Raw genomic sequence first — 19,445 nt, 5'->3', positions numbered from 1 at the left:
ATTCATAGTATTTGAGTTGAGTCTACATATAAGATGTTCTCGCAAAAGAATTCGTAATTTTTGGAATGTAAAAAAAAGAGTTTTCTAATTTTAGTCAAATTTTTTTATTTTATATATACATATGCCCAGTGGCTAATTTCAATTGACTTATAATTAAAAAACATACTTGTGAAACATTCTTTAATGCAATTTTACACAAGTCACTCACAAACTGTGCCCATCTTGGCCAGCGAAGCGTTTTGTTTCCAGATCCGGAAATTGTAGATATTCGTATCCAACGTGGAATAGATAAAGATGGGCATGGAGTTGGACATGACCCAAATGGTGCCATCCTCGTCGATCTATTAAAATAAGAAAAATTAATTAGTTAAAATGATCCCTATGATCTATGATCAATAAGAATTAATGGCTTATTGATTTTATTACTCACCGACAAGTCGCTGGGATAAATCATATCCATAGCATTGGAATCCACAGAGCCATAGTTACCCGTGGAGATTGGCATGGTTGGCCTCCAGCATCCGACTCCGTTTTTCTGGATTTCGGCGAAGAATATCACCCCGGTGCCGGGATCATAGCCATGCATAGTCGATTGGGTGGATGGGCCTCGGCTTCCTAGCACCCGGAAATCGTTGCCGTGATCGGAGCGTGCTGCATTGGACTCCTGCTGCAGGATCTTATTGGATACCACAAACTCATTCGTGCTGGCCATGGGATGGAAGTAGACATCCCGGCTGCCATCTGGCTTGTGGGCACCCAAAGTGACCGAGAAGATGCCGTCGTCCCAGCGGAAGGTCTGCCCACCAATGCTCAGATCCCCGGAGAGCGGATCGAAGTTAAAGTAGTTGTGCTCGAAGGCCCACATCCGATCGTCTCGCAGGTGGTAGACGTACAGTCGGCGGTACACCAGATCCGGAATGTAAGCGTAGGCATCGCCGCACTGACCCGCTTTCACATCGACGGTGATGCTGGCCAATCCGCGTCCCGTCTCCGCGATGCTCTGCGGAATGTCAAAGCGTTTCAGCACTCGATCTGTGGCCAGGTCAACTACCCAAATGCTGGGACGCCGAATCTGTTGGCGGTTATCTAGTAACGAAAAGGGTTAATAATTTGTAATAGTATTTTTAAAAACCGAAATATTAGAGAGAATCCGTGCTCATTTACCAACAAAATTACTCTAAGCTCTTACAAAGAGCTAATCTTTCCTTATGCAATCTGATTTTAAAATCGGAAAACGAAAGCCCTACGAAAATTCGAATGTATTAAACTCACTTGGGTACTCCAGCATTCCAGTGTCGATGAACCAGAGGCGCTGGCAGGCATCCACCGAGGTCCTATAGACAGACACAATGTTTTCCGCACTCGCGTTGAACTGATTGAGCGCAAAGTTGGGATAGGCCTGCAGCTTGGGGCTCGGATTTGATCCCTCCTTGGCCACATCGATGTAGTTCAAGGTGGACGGGATGCCCACCCGGCGACGGGGCATCGTGACAAATAGTCGTCCCCGGAAATGAGTAGCGCCCATGGGAACGTTGTTGTACGGAATGTAGGGGGCATTGGGGTCATCACTGTCAACACGGCTCTTTATTACTACCGGAGAGTCGCGAGAGGTCATAATTTCACGCTTCCCACGAGAATATCTCCCAGGAAAGACAACGGGAGCTAGTTAAACAGGGAAACAATTTTTAATATTATTATTATTTTTCTAAAATAAATAAAAATATAATTTTGTAAAGTACATTTTTCATATTAACGATATAATATATTCAAATTGTCACAATAATTATAAGCTATGAGTAAATTAGATTTATGCAAATGTTTAGAAAGCACATATTTCTTTTTTAAAATTCACCTGAGTGGCTGGGCCTGTCACGTCTGCCGCCCAACACCGGGTGTCCATCCCCGCGATTGTAAAAGTCCATCTGTTTCCATCTAAAGACCTCTATCATGGGATCACCATCGGCCAGGGAAAGCAGTTCTAGCCCTGCGATTAGGCAGAGAATCAGAAATTGTGGCGATAACATTGCTCTACACAGGCTTGGGGATCTGAATAATGTTCGTCTTCCCAAGCTGAGACTTCAATAGCGACTGAAAGCCAAAGTCAATATGTTCCCAACGGAAATCTATACTCTCACGCTCCGTTGAAAATTACAATTGATTTTGATAAGAGTCCGACTCTCACGAGCTCTCAAACCGGTTCTGTGACTTGTTATTAATATTGTCAATACTAATCGGCACTTAAGATTGAATTATTTGCATACTTATAAATCGTACGAGAGAAATAATATTCTCGAATAATTGGTTTCCTTTTCGCTCAATGAAAGTAAGTCTACGAGATGTGTACAATTATAAAAAACGAGGTTAAGGCGCGGTTTGTAAATTTGTGACTTTTGAATGTATTTACATTAATAACCATGGCATTTAAAAAATTCTTCATTAAAAAATAATATTTTTGAATAAAAGCTTATTTTTTCAGATGTTTAAGTGAACTCGTCAAAGACTTCTCGAAAACTTTATTATAAATAAGTTCCTGATTAACAGGTACAGTTTATAATTACAAGCAAAACACAACCAAACCTTTTCACTTGTAACTAAAACATAAAATAAAAATGATTTATAAACCAGTAAAATATTTAATAATTGCGAAAAGTTAAAGCAATGTAACGAATCTGGCGCCAAACAATATAAAACCAACGAGTGATATTCGATTATTCATTAAAATCGATAGTTGTATCGGTATCAGGGTCGTCGTTGTGATGTAAATAGTTCCTTCTTGTTGACCGCCCATCGATATCGACAACAAAAACCCTCATCACCCCATAACACCACAGTAGTGTAAATAGGCTTTAAATTGCTGTAAGGCCTAGCAAAATGCGGTATAACTTGTTTGCTAGTGCCTTAAAGTTGCTGAATAGCACGAAAACCCACAATTTATTGGTTGTCAACGTGCGCAGCTTGACCGGAGCCGCCCAGACCAATGATGCAGTGGCTCCAACCCCACGACCACCGCCAGTGGATTCCGGAAATCCTGGGGAGGAGCAGCGATCGCTGCACATCGCCGTGATCGGAGTGCCCAATGTGGGCAAGAGCACGTTCATCAACAACACGGTCAACCACCGAGTGTGTCCCACCTCGGCCAAGGTGCACACCACCCGCCAGTCGAACACGGCCATCTGCACCACCGGCCAGACGCAGTTGGTCTTCTACGACACGCCTGGATTGGTGACCCAGCACGAGATCCGGCGGCACCACTTGGACCAGAACTTCAAGAGCGCCTATCGCCATGCCATCCAGCATGCGGACATCATTGCAGTGGTGCACGATGCCTCGAATGGCTGGACGAGGAAGGAACTGCATCCCACTGTTCTGGACACGCTCAAGGCCTACAGCAATTTGCCCAGCTTCCTGGTCCTCAACAAGATAGACGCCCTCAAGTCGAAGCGCCTGCTGCTGGACATGATCAAAACCCTCACTAACGACACATTGACTGTGGGCAAACGAGGAGCTGCAGCAGTGGATCCCCTGGCCAAGGAGCTGAGGATCAACAAGAAGGAGTCCAGCTGGAGCCACTTCAGCGACGTGTTCCTCGTGTCCGCCCTGACGGGCAATGGCCTGCCGGAACTGCAGAACTACCTGGTGGGCCAAGCCAAGCCGAGGTCTTGGAAATACCCAGCCGACATCCGTACCGACTCAAGTCCAGAAGCTCAGATTGTGGAGAGCGTGCGAGCCCGCCTGCTGGACTACTTGCCGCAAGAGATCCCCTACAACCTCAAGTGCGAAATGGAGTACTATAGTGTGGAGAAACGTGAGAAGGATCCCACTCCCATTATCAAGACTCGTTTTAATCCCAGATTCGTTTCTTTCAGATGTGATCTACACCTCTGTGCAGGTTCAGTGCCCCACCACGCGAATTGAACGTCTAATCTGCGGCGAAGGCAATGGAAAGCTAAGGCAAATCACGGAGAGGGTTACCTCGGACCTCGTGGAGATGTTCGGCCAGGCGGTGTCCCTCACCATATCCACGGTTTCCAAGGGCAAGAAGAGCGCCTCATAATCTGTTGTTAATTACTTGTACTTTATTTGTAACGTTGCATAAACCTAAGAGTTCACAAAAGCTTCAAATGCGCCACCAGTTTGTCCAGATCCTCGGCAGGAGCAGGGCCCAATCCGAGGACCGTGGCCGTGCCGGATTCCAGTTGAGTGCGCCCAGCATCCCTCACCATGGCGACCACCACGTTCGCCTGCTGGGCCTTTTGTTCCAGCGAGCTCAGCTGCTCGAAGTTGTCCACTCGCAGCACGATCTTCGGCTGTCCCAGGCGACACCATCGCTGCAGGATGGCGTTTTGCAGCTTGGTCCCCTGGACAGAGCTCTGGTAGCACATGACCGCCGCATGGGCGCACTGGGCCGCCGTCTTCCCCTTGGACATCTTGAGGTCGGAACGGACCACCAGCGCCAGTTTGGTGGACTTGCCGAAGGCCAAACCGTTGCTGAGGAACTTCTGCAGGAGGTTACTTGACGTGGGCATACTTCTGGCTCTGCTGCTCCACGTACTTCTGCATGCACGCGCGGAACTCCTTGACCTTGTCCTGGCAAGCCCTCCAGTCGCCCGTCTCGGCGATGCACTCCTGCACCTTGTAGTGGAGCTCTATGCAGCCCGTCTTCTTTAGCATCAGTTCCACGGGGTCCTGATCAGTCGCTGCGGACATTTTCTGCTCGCCGGTGGAAATCGCTGCAGTTCGTTTCGAATTACGAAATTCGGGTAGGGTTGCCAAGGAGCCGATAGATAATACCGATTACTACTGTGCGATGTGAGTTTTATAAAAATAGTGACTTTTGTATACCCTTTCTGTTTTATTTTTGGGATCTTAAATCAAGTAAGCTACGTTAACTGAAGTTTAGACTTTAAATTTAAATACAAAGTAGGTAAACAATTTTTAATTAGTTTAAACACATATGATAATGACTAAAAATGAATTTTTTACAACCTATTCTGTCTTGTATTTAATCAGAGAGATCCAACATTCGGTCGTTTTATAAGGAAAAAATCTTCAGATTATTCAGCTTATTTTATGTATTTGACGAGCTTAAGGCCTTAGCTGCTAGAGCTCTTAATTTAGTTAGCCTATAGTTTTAACTTTAAGCTAGCTTTATATAAATAAATAAATAAATGTATTTGCTACTGTGTATAATTTAAATTATTAAAACAACTTTATTCACTTCTTCCTAAACTGTTAACAGTTCTTGTGTGTATTGTTTTAAGATCAAATCCATTTAAATAGGGTACAATTTTCATTATTTAAATTCGTAAGTAACGGTAATTTGCGGGTGAAAGTCTGGCAACGCTGTTCATCTAGGCTCAATCGAATTTTGGGCGCGAAGGTCGATCGACACCTGTCTGATCCTAGAACCATCTATACGCCCATTGAGGCGCTACGTTAATAATTACAGTCCACATGCCCGGAAAACAACGTGAAAAATAGATTTCCCACCAAAAAGCAGGTGCAAATCAGTGTGACCATTAAATCCCAGTGCCCCCGCCTCGCGTTATGGTGAACCGACTCGCAGGCGCCACGGTCACACCGTTCCAATTGCAACGAGAAAACGAACGAATTGCAACGAGCAGGCGAAAAATCACAAAAAGCGGAAAATCACAACAATCGTGGGTGCAAACGGAACGGAAACTGAACTGCGAGGCAACGGCACGAAGACCCGGAAAATCGGATGGCACGCCAGTGAAAAGCGCGAAAGCAGAGGCGCACTTGGCGCGTTTCGTGGGGCGAAGCGCGTTGCGTTCTTTTCCAAACCGATTTCGATTCCGAATCCAAAAACCAAACCAATCCAATCCCCACACTCACACACCAGCACCAGCACACACACACACACACAGACACGCGCGCGCATACAGTGAACGAGTGAAAGTGCATCTACATCTGTGATTTCGTATATAATAATGCGTCGCGCATACGCGGATTTGGCCAGCAGAAGCACCAAAGACTAACAAGTGATCCGGATCCGGGGATTGAGAGTTGGTTGGGCTAATCCCCCGCCCCCGCCGTGTGAAACCCCGTGAAATGGCCGATCAGGTGGCGCACACCAAAGAAACGGATGCGGATGAGCCGCTGGTGAATGGCGAACTGCCATCGGGGGAGGAGACGCCTCCCTGCTGCCATGTGATGTCCCTGTCCGCCATGGACGTGGATGCGGACGCGGATGTTGATGTAGATGCGGATGCGGAGGCGGATGCCACATCCAGCTCCACTTCCCAGTTGAATCCGTCGCCACCGCCTGCTGGTGTCCAACAGGCGAAGCCGGCACGGAGCAGCTCACCGCCATGCCATCTCCTGGAGCGGCTCAACTTCCCCGAGGGCAACATCATCAACACGCTGCACACGATCCTCGCACTGCCTCCCTTCGATCCCTATGCCCCCGCCCCCAAGGCGGAGACGGTCTACAAGGAGGTGGTGTCGCTGATGCAGTGGAGCCAGCGGGAGGACAACGCCATCGAGCTGGAGCTCAGCGACAAGCTGCTCCACGAGTGCGAGCACAAGGGCGGCGATCCCAACGATGAGACGCGGTCGTACTTGGTGGGTTTGCCAAAGGGAATTGGATAATATATGTTGGGTTCCACTGTTATAGGCCTGGGGAAACACGGAAATAGAATAAGATTTACTTTACTGTTTATTACTATTGGATTATTCTGAAAATATGAAAAGTAATATAATTAGAAAGGTATGTTTTTACTTGTCAGGACTGCTCAATACTAGTTATTGGATCGATTTTTCATCATAATTAGATCTGGAAATAGAAAAATTGGCTTATTGGATAGGTCTTCTACAATTCAAATATATTTACTCGCTGCCTAGTTCCTTAGATTCCATATGAGTGTGTCTATCTCAATACTTAAATGGATTAAAATGAGCTTAATTAAAAAAATATATTTTGTATTCTATTTTCGGTGTTATATATTATATTTTTATCATTTATCAACTAAGGTTTACTTACTCAAATTGTCACTTTTTCAGATGGCCATTGAGAACATGCGTCTCTTCTCTGAGGATCCGAAGAATCCGCTGCGTGACGCCGACGGACAGCTGCGTGCAATTACGGTGCGTTCGCCTGAAATATAGAACTCTTTAAATAAAACGTACTCCTAATCCACTGTAGCTATATTTCCAGAATCTTGCCTTCATATTTGTGAAGCACCGGAAGGAGGAGTTCTTCACATTTTGTTCCTGCAAGGAATGTCTCGAATACCGCGAAACCATCATGGCCATCATGATGGATCAATTTAAGGCTGCGCACATGGTGGTCATGTTGCTCGACGTACTGATCAAGGCCTACAGCCCCATGTTGAAGTAAGGATTATCTTAAAAAATCTGAAAAAATGTTATTCTTATATTAAAGTCGATCTAATAAATGGAATTAATGAAATAATCAAAAATCTTCTTTACAGAAACGATGCTGCCTATAATAAGTTTGAGAAGCTGCTTGAATGCAACAAGGAGATCTATTGGATTACTAGCGGCTATCTCTACGATAAGAATGCCGAATATCTTGATTTTATTGATGATACAGCGATCTCCGATAATATGATATTAGTGCTATTCAGCGCCATGTAAGTAAACACCGAAGACCAGTATTGTTTACTCCATGCTTATAAGCCTTGAATTCGATTCCAGCTTGATGGCCAACAATCCGATGTTGCTGCTACAAATACTCGCCTATAATGTGGAATGCATTGTGAAGGCATTCTCCGAGGGCATGATCGAGATTGCCCAGAATATACAGGAGAACGAGAAGATTTCCGCAGAGAGGATGCTGACATGTAAGAGCAATATGAAAGCACCAAGCTTTATACATGGGTTCAAAATATATTTTTCAAGTGATTGCATGAATATTGCATTAATTAAGGGATAGTAAATTGTACTTACCTATTTATTTAATCTCTCTTCCATTTAATTCCTTTCAGACATTCTTGACGGCTACTCCGATCTGAATTGCATCTCGCAGAAGATCTCCCTCAGCCTGTTTGCGTTTGAGAACGATTTCCTGCGCAAGTTCAAGCTCTCGTGGGTGCTCCTGTGCCAACGTCTGTTCCAGCAACATGTGTTCACGCCCCTGGCGGATACCATGCTGGCCTGCATCCTGTCCTTGAAGGAGGCGGCTCCATCGGCCCAGACGACGGCGCTGATCAAGCGTTACATGCTGTTCGACGAGCACATGCACTCCATCGAGCGGCGCTGGACGGACATCTGGATCGAGCTGAACAAGTTCAACTTGTCGCCCACGGAGCACGAGCGCCGGATGGGCCTGCTGGATGTGTACAACATATTCGACAAGGTCGTCCTGGACGCCACCTCGTTCTCGCTGCCGGACATTAGCGACGATGAGTTCATCGACTTCCAGCGCATCGTGGATCGCCAGCTGGCCTGGAAGAACATCATGGCCTTCACAAAGCTGAAGTGGCCCGACGGTTTCTACGATCCGCCCAATAAGCTGGTGCACGAGGATCTCTGCAAGAAGTGCAATTCGCTTCTCGAGCACCATAACGAGTAAGTTGCGGTTGTCAGGAGATCTAAAGAAGAGTATACAAATTCTTATCTAGAAGCGGATTCTATATCCAAATCAATCAATAAAAAAGCTAGAAAAGATTGAATTCAATATCTCTTGAACAACAGATTATTCTGAACAATTTTCCAAAAACTCTTAAAGAAATTTAACTTACATATTTATCTTCCGGCAGGAACTGTAAATGCATAACTTGCTCCATCGCCGGCACTCCTTTGCGACCGCGACAAGCGGGCCATTGTGCCAAGTGCACAACGCTCGGCATTGTCGAGAAGGATCCGAAGCTGATGAAGTCCAAAATCCTCAGCACCTGCACCAGTGACGAGGCTAAGCACAATGCGGCTATGGCGGCCACCTCGAGCTCCTCCGCCGCGCAGCAGCAGCAGCGACGCTCCAGCGATCTCCCGGAGGATGAGTCACCATCCGGAAGCGGCGGCAGCAGCAGCGGATCGGTGTTCCGGCGACAGGCGGAGCAGACCGATACCCTGCGAACCACATATCACATCGCATGGGCGGTGTTTCAGCACCTGACCACCAGGAAGCGCTACCGCCACGAGTCGATCGAGGCGCAGTTCTTCTGCGGCGAGAACTGTCGGGTCTCCGCCTGCCAGCTGGCCAGAAAGATCCTGGCCAACCAGCTGTCACCGCCGCTGACCAAGTATCTGCTGCGCTGCTTCCAGCCGTTGTCGTTCACGCGGGAGGAGCTGCGCTCCACGCTGCCCTCGCTGATGTTCTTCAACCGCAAGCTGGCTCCGAGTCCCGCCGAGCTGCAGGAGCTGAGGAACCAGCACTACGTGTACAAAACCTACTGGACCTTCGTCCTCTCCATCTACGCCAACTTCTTTGTGAAATTCAACTCAAGCAGCACGGACTTTGGTCACCTGGAACTGCTCAAGGGGGATCTTCGCCTGCGGCTGAACAGTGTAATTGGCGACAAGGACGACGGTCGGTTCGAGCAGTTTTTGGCCCAGGTTATTGGGTAAGTTCTTGACAAAGTGCTTACCAAATCGAATGTTCTCCAACAATTTGTTATAACTTCTGCAGATACTCACCTTTCAAAATCTCTGATGAGTAAGTATGGCGATTAAGTACACATTACATTTATTCTTCATCTTTTTTAAAATTTTTTTGCTTTCTGCAAACCATTTTGCAAGGACTGAGATTTTCTTTTTTTGACTTTTGTGAACTGACAGGTGCTTTTAATGGGGCCTCTCTACACCGTTAAGCAATCGATTAGGGTTGCCCTTTTAATATATTATAGAAGTGAAATTAAAAGTACTCATTTGTATTGACCTTTTTTAATTAGAATTTATATACAAATAAATAGATTTAACATGGAAGTTTGTGAAAATCATCTTTCTAATGAGTTCAGTGTTGTTAAATAAAATATATTGCAATATATAGTGACTTGGCAACTTGGTTACTATCCCCTATCGATTGTTGCTTAATTAAACATTACTCATTTTAATCTCGTAAATACTTGTCCAAAAAATATCTAAAAAATATAAATAATAATAAGAAAATTTAAAATAATAAATTATACAAACACAAATCACAAAATCTAAATCAAAGTGATAGATTACAAATATTTGACAATTTGTAACACAGCAGGCTGCTGTTTCGCATGACAGCGACTGACATGTGAAAATAGGACTTGAAAAAGATAATCTTGATTATTCATATTTGTAATTCCCATTGCAGTTTTACGCTGGGTGATGCCAACATAGAGAAGATGCAGTTTGGAGTGGATCAGCTCATGATGTTGCACGATTCTCAGATAATGTAAGTCTTAAAAAGAAACAATAGACAAAACAAATTTCATACATTTTTAAAATATTAATCTGTTAATAACTAAACCAATAAAATGTATCCTTGCAGAAAACGCACTAAACCAGATAGCACTACGGGTCTATCGGGTGCCAAATCCAAGGCTGGAGAGTCGAACTTGTCGCAATCCGGAGGCAGAAATGGCGATGCGGCAGGCAACAAGAAGAGCAAGGAAAAGATGCGCAAATGTGAGTGCCATACATCCAATTATTCTGTGGGTTATATCAATTTCTCATTTGCCATCATTTAGGCTGTGCCGACTATGCGGATATTGGTGAGCCCTGCAAGGAGAATCACTCAAAGAAACGTGTCAAGAAGGAGTGCAACCATGCGCGATTCAATGAGACGCGTGACCGTCTACGTAAGAAGCTCTCTCAGATTGTGAACGACCGGAAGACCAAGTCCACGGAGGAGGCGCCGCCATCCAAGGCTAAGTCTACCATGCCGGAGCCAGCTGCTGTGCCCGCGCCGGTAGCGATCCCACCGAAGCGGCCGCCTAAGGCCGAATCCCTTCCGCCGAACCAGCCACCAAGCCTGAAAGTGTTCGCCACGGCACAACTGCAGTCCTCCAGCAATCCTCGGAAGATGCCTCCGGCAGCTGCTGCAGCGGCTGCGGCAGCATTAAACGAGATTGGTGACCAGGAGGAGCAGGAGGGCGACAACAGTCTGCTGCGCCTGGACAGCCTCTGCAAGCGGCTTCAGATGCACACAGATGCCACGGATGCCTCCGCTGCGGCAACGGCGGCCGAAGCAGCGGCTGCCGTGGCCGCTTTCAAACGTGGAGGAGGCTTTCCAGCGGACTACAGCAAGGAGGACATGATGCAGGACTTTGCCGAGTTCCTGGGCACCTATACCTATACCCGTGAACAGGACCAACAGCGCTGGATAAACGAGACCCTCAACTTTATCGAGGGCAAGTCCCAGCAGCCGCAGACCGCCAACCCGAAGAAGGCAGCCAAGAAGGCCAAGCAGAAGATGCGCAAGGAGGAGGAGAAGCGCATCAAGGAACTTGAAGACCTACGCGGACAGTTCCTGGACATCTACTTCAAGGAGTTCATCGACAAGTACGAAATGAAGGCGCTGACGGCTGCGGGCGGCCGGAAAAGGGAGAAGAAGCGCATCGGCGAGCTGGAGGCGAATATCAAGAACCTACAGCGGGCCAAGGCTAAGGTGGAGACGGTGATCCTCGAACTTATTGCCACCGTCAAGCAGACGAACAACGAGTTCAAGTTCTCCTACCTGCCCACGAAGCAGCAACAGCTGGCCAAGATGGCCCAGCTGGAGGAAATCCTTAATGGAGTCTCGACCGCTCCCGCTGTCGAGACCGTTAGACAGGCTCCGCAGTATCCAGAGTTCAGTAGCAGCACCTATTATTCACCACCAGGATTAGGGCAGCAGAACACCCCCGTGTGTTTTGCTCCTCCCCAGCAATCGCAACATCCGCCTCAACTCTCACGGGATGTGATTGCCGCCATGGCGGCCAACTCCATCACTGCCGATCCCTCCAAGCGCATAGTGACCATACGCCGAGTGCAGCTGCCCCATCCGGGCGCCGAGCAGCAGGTGACCGTGGTGGCCAAGGGCAGTGCTCCGCACGAGGACAAACTGCTATACACCTTTGTCAACGGGCACATGGTGGCTTCCGGTCCGGCTCAGCCGGAAGAAACTCCCTCTCCGCCTGTCGCAGTTCCGGCTCCAGCGCCAAGTATTCCCGAGAAGAGCGCCAAGGCCAAGAAGAAAGAGGCTAAGCGAGCTGCAGCAGCGGCGGCGGCAGCAGCAGCGGCGGAGGCAGAAGCTGCAGCGGCAGCGGCGGCGGCAGCAGCAGCTGCTGCTGCGGCGGAAAAGGAAGTCAAGCTGAAAAGCAAGAAGCAAGCGAAGAAATCAGCCGTCGCTGTGGCCACCGCATCGAGTTCCACTGGGAGCAGCAACTCCTCCAAGACCCAGACGCCGCAGAGCACGCGCGAGAGTTCGGTGTGCAGTGTGAAGCCAAAGACTGCACCCAAGAAGCCGGCTGCCAAGCCAGCCAAGGTGGTGGAAGTTGCGCCAGCGCCCGTTCCAGAGCCAGAGCCACAGAAGAAGCAGAAGCGTCTTAAGTCGAGGCTGGACCCTGGCCAGCTGGACAACAATCCATTCAAGTCGCTGCACATGCAGGATTCGTCGGAGGGCGAGTGGGAAACTGGCAGTGAGTCGGAAGACGGCGAGGAAATCCCAGCACCAGCGCCGCCGCCAATTAGGCAGCAGCCCAAACTGCCAGCTGCTCCTGCGCCCAAGCCAATTGCTCCCCCAGTTGTCACAAAACCGAAGCCAGCTCCGGCACCAGTTGCCGCTCCCATCAAGAAGGTTAAGCAACAGGAGGCTCCTCAAAAACAGCAGCAGGCGCCGCAGCCCGCGAAGGTTCAAGCCCAGACAAGAGGCAAGTCTTCTTCTGCTTCCGCTGGAAAGTCCAATCCGCCGCAGCAGCAGCAGCAGTATCAGCAGGAAAAAGCGCCACCTGCCAAGAGCCAGTCGCAGCGTCCTGCTGAATCCGCGAGAAAGCAGAAGCAGGCTCCTGGGCATCTTGAATCCAATCGCAGTGCTCCAAGCCAGCCGCCTCCGCAGACGCACCAGCAGTCGCGAGGTGGACGGGGCAATGGTCGGACCAAGCCCTCAACCGGTGGTCAACAGCAACAGGTCCAGCAGCACTCCAACCCTCATTCAGTTGAGGCGAGTGCTCCTCCAAAGAGATCACAGCGCGGTAAGCGCGGACATCGCCAAAAGCAGGGTGAGTAAGGGGAAATTTTTGAAACACGGCATTTTGGTAACTACAATTTTATCCAATCAATATTTGTGTTCTTTCCCCGCATCCAGAGGATCTCTCCGGCATTCCACACAACATGGGCTATTTCAATCCCAACGAAGTTGCCATACCTCCCCCGCAAACTGGAAGCTATGCCAGCACCCTGACCCAGCAGATGCAACACTTACGCATCGGCCAGTCAGGTGGCAGTTCCAGCTCAAAGCAGGCATCGCAGTCTCCCAACTGCAGCATCATGGACCAGCTGAATCGGGGTGTGCAGGTGGAGCATCTCTCTCTGCCGCCTGGTATCACGCTCACCAAGGTGGACCCGGCCAAGAGCGAGCAGTTGCGCCAGAAGAGCGAGTCCATACGACTGCTGTCCAAGCCTCTGGCCGAGCAGCAGCAGCAGCCACAGCAGCACCACTTCCAGCAGCCGTCGCACCTTCTGTCGAGCTACTATGGAGCAGCCGGAGCCGCTGGCATGGATCCCAACGGTGTAATCATGGTTGAGGCCAATCCGCGGCCAAATCGCAATAGCCAAGCTCCTTCTGCTCCTCCAAACGTGGCTGCAGCGGCCTCGGCGGCAAGTGCCAGCGGAAAATCCTCGAGGCGCCGCCGTCGCAACCGTGGAAAGTCCGGTGGTGGAGGTGGCGGCAACATTGGCAGTTCTGGAGCAGCCAACAAGCAGCGATCGGGAGGAGGAGGAGGCGGAAATGGTTCTGCGGATAACCAAAAACCAGCGGTCTCGCCAGCCACCATCGAAGCCAATGCCAGTGGCAATATTATCACCCTGCGCAATCCAATGTTCCACCAGGGCAATGGGCCAGTGGCTGGCGGAGGTATGATGCCACCCAATCCCAACCCGATGCCCCCAGGTGAGTTTATTAAATTGGAAATATAGCAACCATAATATAATGCACATATTTTGCAGTGCGTAACTTTGCCGCTGGTCTCCCCGTTGCTCCACCCATGGCCATGGATCAACCCGCCGCAATCATCAAGAACGAGAACGGCATGTTCACCATACGCAATCCGGCGCTTCACCAGGCGGTGACCAATGGCTTGGCCATGGGCGGCTACCGGCAGTTCGGCAGCAATGTCAACTACTATACGCCCCAGGAAGCTGTGGCCGAGGCTGCTCGAGCCACGCAGCAGAAGCAGCAGCATCAGCAGGCCTCTGCTGCCACAGTTGGCGGCCAAGTCGTCGGCAGCAGCAATACCTCGAATTTCTCCTACTTCTCCAGTGGATCGGCCAGTGGCAACAGCAGCGGAAGCAGCAATGGCGGCAACGGGACGCACAACAATATCAGTATTAGCTGTACCAACGTTCCCCCGAGCAACGCCGAGAGCGGAGGCAACAGTCCTGGCAGACTGGTCGGCGATGCGGCAGTGATTGCCCGTCCCAAGCAGTCGCAGAAATGTCTTTCGGCCATTGGCAGTGAGCTGAAGCAGAAGGCCAAGGACAGTAAATGGACGGGCTATGGCCAGCAGCAGCAGTCGTCGGATTACAATTCGGCGGGAGCAGGAGGAGGCGTTCCTTTGCAGGAGAAGTACCAGCAGTCGAGCTACTACAACGGCTTCGAGGTGTTCTCAGCGGCAGCTGCCGCCGCTTCACAAGGTCCTGGCAGCGGCGGTGGATCGAGCGAATGCCACATGCATCACAGCTGTGGCGACGACTCTCCGCCGCCCACCATCACCGGTTTCAATTCCTACCTGGAGGGCATCCCGAACACCGGGGTCATTCGCTACGACGACGCCGCTTTCCTCAAGAACTTGATACCGGGCCAGCATCTCAACAACGAGGTGCGTGACGGGTCTGGGATCTGGTCTTACGGGCAAGAGGTCCTTTTGAACTACCCAAACCATCCGGTATCCATTTGGAACTATGAAACCTATCCATTCATTTCATTTTTCTCATCCTGATCAAATCATTTATATGCACATTTTTAATTTGAATTAAAAAATCGTACTAATGAATGAAAAATAATACCGAAATTAAGTTGTCTAATCTTTTAATAATTTGTTTATAAGCAGACTTGCCTAATCCATTGAATTTGCCTTCGCAGGTCTCCATACATAATATATCGGAGTCCAACTTCACGCGCAACAATGCGTCGCCATCGCCGCACCACGTGGAGATCACCAGCGTATTTGGAAGCCGGGTGCGTTCCTCGAACGCCTACGATCCTCAGCAGCAGCAGCAGGGTCCAGGAGCCAACTACTGCGACAGCGTGGCCGCCGACTATGGCAGTGGTGAGTAGTGATTATCAGCTAATGTAGTTGCCCAAATGACGAGCTCCCCTCTTTTAGATTCCCACCTCTTTGTTCAGAACAATCTGCTGACGCGAATGCCACAGCCGCCGGCGCCACCGGATCCCTTTGGCTACGACTTCGACCCCTCGGTGGTGCCGGGCGGAGGATCGAAGGCGGCCAGCGTGGCCAGCGACCTGAACGAATTCCTGCGCCGCAGTCCGCTCAGCCAGCGAACCTCGCCGTACAGCCAGGACGAGAGTGCCGCCGCCCTGGAGACGTTCGTCCAGAACATGAGCGCGCTGCAGATCGCGAGCGATGCCGAGCAGTGCTCGCGGCTCAATGGCACGGCAACCGGTGGTGGACCGGGCGATGCCCCCTCGGCGGATGCCACCGCCGGAGGAGCCGCCAATGCGGCCGCCGCCTGGTGGTGAGCCACATGACAAGAGGTGCTGCATGGCCAGCAGATTGATTTGAACTCCTTACATTCATCCCACTCTCTCACATACGCAGACATTTCATCGATAGGGCTGAGAAACGATTAATGAAAACCAGAAAAGAACGAAACATAAAAATACAAAAAACAGAAAAGCATCCAAGAAATCATTTAAAATGGCTTAGGAGTCAATTTCAATGTTTCAACAAAAAAGAAAAAAATAAAGAAAAAATTAACTTAAATGGAAGTTCACATGCACGGTGGTTTCATTGACAAGAACATTTGAATATAAAGTATTCTGAGGGTATGGGTATTATATTTTTTAAATTAATTTTTAATAATTAATAATGGCTTTTATTTTATCAAACGAGCCCATCTAAATTACACCTTCATGAGATAATTGGATTTATTTTAAATTTTCAATTTGATGCTAGTAATTATAAAAACGTTATTCTTAAGATTCACGTATAAGATGCTCTGTGGAGTGGCTGAAATACTTGTTTGCGTTCAAATCTCAAAGACAAGGGATCCGGAGGCGTAGCTGACGCTGGAGTCCTCCATGTCCTGGCACTGGCTGCTCTGGGCGTACTTGAGAAACTTGAAACTCATCTTGTCGTAGCCCTGATCCTGCAGGGCCTTCACGGCGCCCAGCATCACTCCGATGGGATGGCGGCCGCATATCGTGTTATTGTACTTGCGCAAGTACTCAGTGAAGGACTGCGGACTGAGCGTCTCGATGATGTCCATACCCTGCTTATCCAGCTTCTCGATGGACTTGTGGATGGCGCCGCAGGAGCGGTCGTAGTACGTGTAGCTAAAGCGCTGGCCCCAGTGGCAGAAGTCGGAGGATATCACAAACAGGTTGGTGGGGTCCATCAAGTAGGGGGCCAGCAGGCTACCGTACTGCGCCTCCTGCTCGGGATTGAGCGAGCCCACCAGGATAGGCACAATGGTGAAATGGTCCCTGTAGCTGGAGGAATTTTATAAGTATAAGAGAGTCTTTCAGCGAATAAAGTATTTAACTTACTCCTCCATCACTTTAGCTATGTAAGGCAAATGCATCTCAATGGAGTGCTCATCCTCATCAGTTTTCATGTCCATCCAAGAAAACAGTCCAGTCTTCTCCAGCTCAGCGTTGACTAAAATCAATCGGTAGTTAAATTAAAAATCAGATATTTGCCACTCTGAACAATCATACTCTGAGTATCAATTTTGAGATCGTAGAGGGGAGTCCTGTATTTCTTCGCCACGGATAAGGCACAACCACGCAGGCGCACATGATGCGAGGGACCCAGTATGAAGATTCGCTTGCTGCAAGCAAATGTTCAATTGTCTTGATTGAAAGCTATAATTTCAAGTCCTTACACGACAACAGGGCTGACTTGGCGATAGGCGAACGCTCCGCAGGCACCACAGTACGTGTATCCAGCGTGTCTGGGGAGAATTCAGGAAATACAATAAGGATATCTGCTTAAATCTGATTTTAACTTACGGAGCAATAATTGCGCGAGCAGGACCATGCGAAAGATCCGCAGCACCCAACCAGCGGTCCAACTGCCTGGAAAGCTCAGTGCCTGAAAAACAAGTAGGAAAAATGAATATGTAATTAAATAGTAATACATTTAATTATAATAACTTTACTAATTGGTAAGTAACATGTTAACTAACATGGTTAACTAGAAAACATTAAAAAGGGTTCATATAAGCCGACTTAGTTGGCTTTGCGTTGCCTAGCAGCAAACAAACAAAAAGTTTCAGCAGTTCTATTAGACTTATCCTGAATCGACATAATACTGCAGCGATATAAGTTATTAAGTACTGTTTAAAATTTTAGTTGAACATTCCGCCATGGATAATGATAAGGAAAAGCACAGCGATGAGCTCATGACTCGCATTCGGAATGAGCTGACAGCCATTATATCGCAGGAGTAAGTTTCACAGGCATCATAACAGATACCTTTTAGGAAATATGATATATTTTCTTATGTATATATTACAGAGCAACTGGCGATTCCGAGAGGCAGAAATCAAACGATCTGCTCTTGAGTCCCAATCCGCTGCCCATTTTCGGGGCAATAAAGAAGACTAGGCCGGTAAAATCTGGGAAATCAAAGAAGAATGTGGGCAAGACCTCATCCGCAGGCAGTGCAAAGAGTTCGTCGGCGGCAAGCGGTTCGTCTAAAGATCGCTTGGCGGGAGGAGATGGCCCGAACAAGGATTCGGGTGCGACTTCTACTTCCTCCAGCTATTCGCTGAGATCGGGCTATGAGGGCCCGCCCAAGGATCGCAGTGCCCGAGCCGAGTTTATGGAATCGCATGCGGCCAAGAGCCTCGATGACGACGTGCAGAAGATGCAGTTGGAGCTGAAGCAGAGCTACGAGCTCTTCCAGGGCATCGGCGAGAAGTTCGAGTCGGTTAACTTTACGGGCTTGAAGAACCGCATCCGGGACTTGAACCTGAACGACTCCAACAACCAGATGGGCAAGGCGACTACCCAGGAGCTGCAGAAGATGTTCGACCAGCGCTTTCTGCAGAATCGCCTGGACAAGCTGACCACGGACGCCACGCAGGGATTCCGCCGCCATCCCGGTGAATTCGGCGACATTCCGGAGCTGAGCACGTTCTTCAAGGCGTGCACGCAGCTGGAGCACGGATTGGATGCACTGCGTCAGCAGCGACGGCGCAACAGCGAGCTGGAGAAGCGCCTGTGCTGGGCCACCGAAATAGCCTACGATCGCATGGACGAGATTCGCAATGCGGTGGGTTCCGATCCGGAAAAGAACTTCTGAATGGCCAATTATTGAAGATATTTCTACTTATTTTATGGTTCATCCTAGAGTTCATTACCCGCACACACACACTGGTGCACCACATACATGTATATCACCCACACACACGGTGCAAGTGCAATTGATTGTGTTATCTTTTTTTCATGGATGGGCAATTACTCACCCGAATCCGTGTACCAGCTGCCTGCGTGGGTTGCTCTTCTGGCCGACATGTTGGTGCGATATCCCGAATAGGTCTGTTTAGTCAGGTAGAGCTATTAACTGGCAGTTACTTGTACAAAAAACCTCTTTGTTTTTTGTTATTGCTGCCAGCAGTGTGACCGTGGCGACTGTTTTTAAAAATCCCTCTTGCAAATCAGGGATGGCAAGCAGGTGTTTTCATGGGCTATCGATAAATTAGCGAAGACACTCTCCTAACATTTGTGTGGAAATCAAAAATATTTATTACCCGAAAAATATCGATATGTCGAGTATTTTTAATATTTATTAGTTAATAAGTAATATAACCATAAGGAACTTTAATACTCAAATTTAAGACTATTGAACACGTATGTGTAAAAGACTTAAATTACTAACAATGGAACTTTGGTTCTGAAATGTATAATTTTATATGTATACATTTATAAAAATTCAAAATCAGCTGACTGTGTGACAATCCGCAAACCGCTGAGAAATGTAGAAAATAAATATACCCTGGTGTGTCTTTTCGCGTTTTTAGTATCTATAAATTATAAAATATCAAAAAAATATCTTTATAAAATAACGATATACGATAGATCAGGTGAAAAAATATCACGA

General features: G+C 48.4%; 7 protein-coding genes and 1 long non-coding RNA gene across 9 annotated transcripts; 3 read left to right on the top strand and 5 right to left on the bottom strand.

Moving 5' to 3' along the window:
* Window positions 1-88: 88 nt before the first annotated feature.
* On the bottom strand, window positions 89-2,082 carry LOC119546743 (L-dopachrome tautomerase yellow-f2). Its single transcript, XM_037853244.1, has 4 exons — window positions 1,853-2,082; window positions 1,273-1,662; window positions 431-1,086; window positions 89-341 (listed from the first exon to the last, which is right to left on the bottom strand). Exons 1-4 carry the CDS (start codon window positions 2,022-2,024, stop codon window positions 201-203), a joined length of 1,359 nt encoding a protein of 452 aa, XP_037709172.1. The 5' UTR covers window positions 2,025-2,082; the 3' UTR covers window positions 89-200.
* Window positions 2,083-2,786: 704 nt separating this feature from the next.
* Window positions 2,787-4,086, top strand: LOC119563362 (GTPase Era, mitochondrial). Its single transcript, XM_037876714.1, has 2 exons — window positions 2,787-3,805; window positions 3,867-4,086. The coding sequence occupies exons 1-2, from the start codon at window positions 2,872-2,874 to the stop codon at window positions 4,052-4,054; spliced, it is 1,122 nt and encodes a 373-aa protein (XP_037732642.1). The 5' UTR covers window positions 2,787-2,871; the 3' UTR covers window positions 4,055-4,086.
* LOC119563365 (peptidyl-tRNA hydrolase 2, mitochondrial) lies at window positions 4,052-4,561 on the bottom strand. Its single transcript, XM_037876717.1, has one exon. It carries the CDS (start codon window positions 4,524-4,526, stop codon window positions 4,107-4,109), a length of 420 nt encoding a protein of 139 aa, XP_037732645.1. The 5' UTR covers window positions 4,527-4,561; the 3' UTR covers window positions 4,052-4,106.
* Window positions 4,473-4,759, bottom strand: LOC119563367 (cytochrome c oxidase assembly factor 4 homolog, mitochondrial). Its single transcript, XM_037876718.1, has one exon. The coding sequence runs from the start codon at window positions 4,705-4,707 to the stop codon at window positions 4,510-4,512; it is 198 nt and encodes a 65-aa protein (XP_037732646.1). The 5' UTR covers window positions 4,708-4,759; the 3' UTR covers window positions 4,473-4,509.
* An 822-nt stretch (window positions 4,760-5,581) lies between these two features.
* On the top strand, window positions 5,582-16,110 carry LOC119563361. 2 transcript variants are annotated; one of them, XM_037876713.1, is made up of 15 exons: window positions 5,582-6,585; window positions 7,024-7,107; window positions 7,178-7,356; window positions 7,455-7,616; window positions 7,681-7,826; window positions 7,971-8,553; window positions 8,745-9,548; window positions 9,614-9,640; window positions 10,271-10,351; window positions 10,448-10,584; window positions 10,647-13,157; window positions 13,244-14,047; window positions 14,104-14,975; window positions 15,239-15,425; window positions 15,483-16,110. In XM_037876713.1, exons 1-15 carry the CDS (start codon window positions 6,073-6,075, stop codon window positions 15,854-15,856), a joined length of 7,464 nt encoding a protein of 2,487 aa, XP_037732641.1. In that variant the 5' UTR covers window positions 5,582-6,072; the 3' UTR covers window positions 15,857-16,110. The 2 variants fall into 2 exon arrangements, with proteins under 2 accessions (XP_037732641.1, XP_037732640.1); XM_037876712.1 differs by having other exon boundaries at window positions 7,166-7,356.
* LOC119563368 lies at window positions 6,527-6,916 on the bottom strand. The gene is made up of 3 exons (XR_005222126.1): window positions 6,854-6,916; window positions 6,743-6,796; window positions 6,527-6,639 (listed from the first exon to the last, which is right to left on the bottom strand). It is a non-coding gene; the product is annotated as an uncharacterized LOC119563368 (long non-coding RNA).
* Window positions 16,111-16,235: 125 nt separating the features above from the next.
* On the bottom strand, window positions 16,236-18,980 carry LOC119563363 (protein MEMO1). The gene is made up of 6 exons (XM_037876715.1): window positions 18,811-18,980; window positions 17,351-17,432; window positions 17,224-17,292; window positions 17,057-17,169; window positions 16,886-16,997; window positions 16,236-16,828 (listed from the first exon to the last, which is right to left on the bottom strand). The coding sequence occupies exons 1-6, from the start codon at window positions 18,857-18,859 to the stop codon at window positions 16,366-16,368; spliced, it is 888 nt and encodes a 295-aa protein (XP_037732643.1). The 5' UTR covers window positions 18,860-18,980; the 3' UTR covers window positions 16,236-16,365.
* LOC119563364 lies at window positions 17,603-18,763 on the top strand. The gene is made up of 2 exons (XM_037876716.1): window positions 17,603-17,786; window positions 17,858-18,763. The coding sequence occupies exons 1-2, from the start codon at window positions 17,707-17,709 to the stop codon at window positions 18,645-18,647; spliced, it is 870 nt and encodes a 289-aa protein (XP_037732644.1). The 5' UTR covers window positions 17,603-17,706; the 3' UTR covers window positions 18,648-18,763.
* Window positions 18,981-19,445: the final 465 nt, after the last annotated feature.

This window comes from Drosophila subpulchrella, chromosome 3R (genome assembly GCF_014743375.2).
Source record: "Drosophila subpulchrella strain 33 F10 #4 breed RU33 chromosome 3R, RU_Dsub_v1.1 Primary Assembly, whole genome shotgun sequence".
NCBI classification, from domain to species: domain Eukaryota; kingdom Metazoa; phylum Arthropoda; class Insecta; order Diptera; family Drosophilidae; genus Drosophila; species Drosophila subpulchrella.
This window is presented reverse-complemented; position numbering and strand designations above follow the sequence as displayed.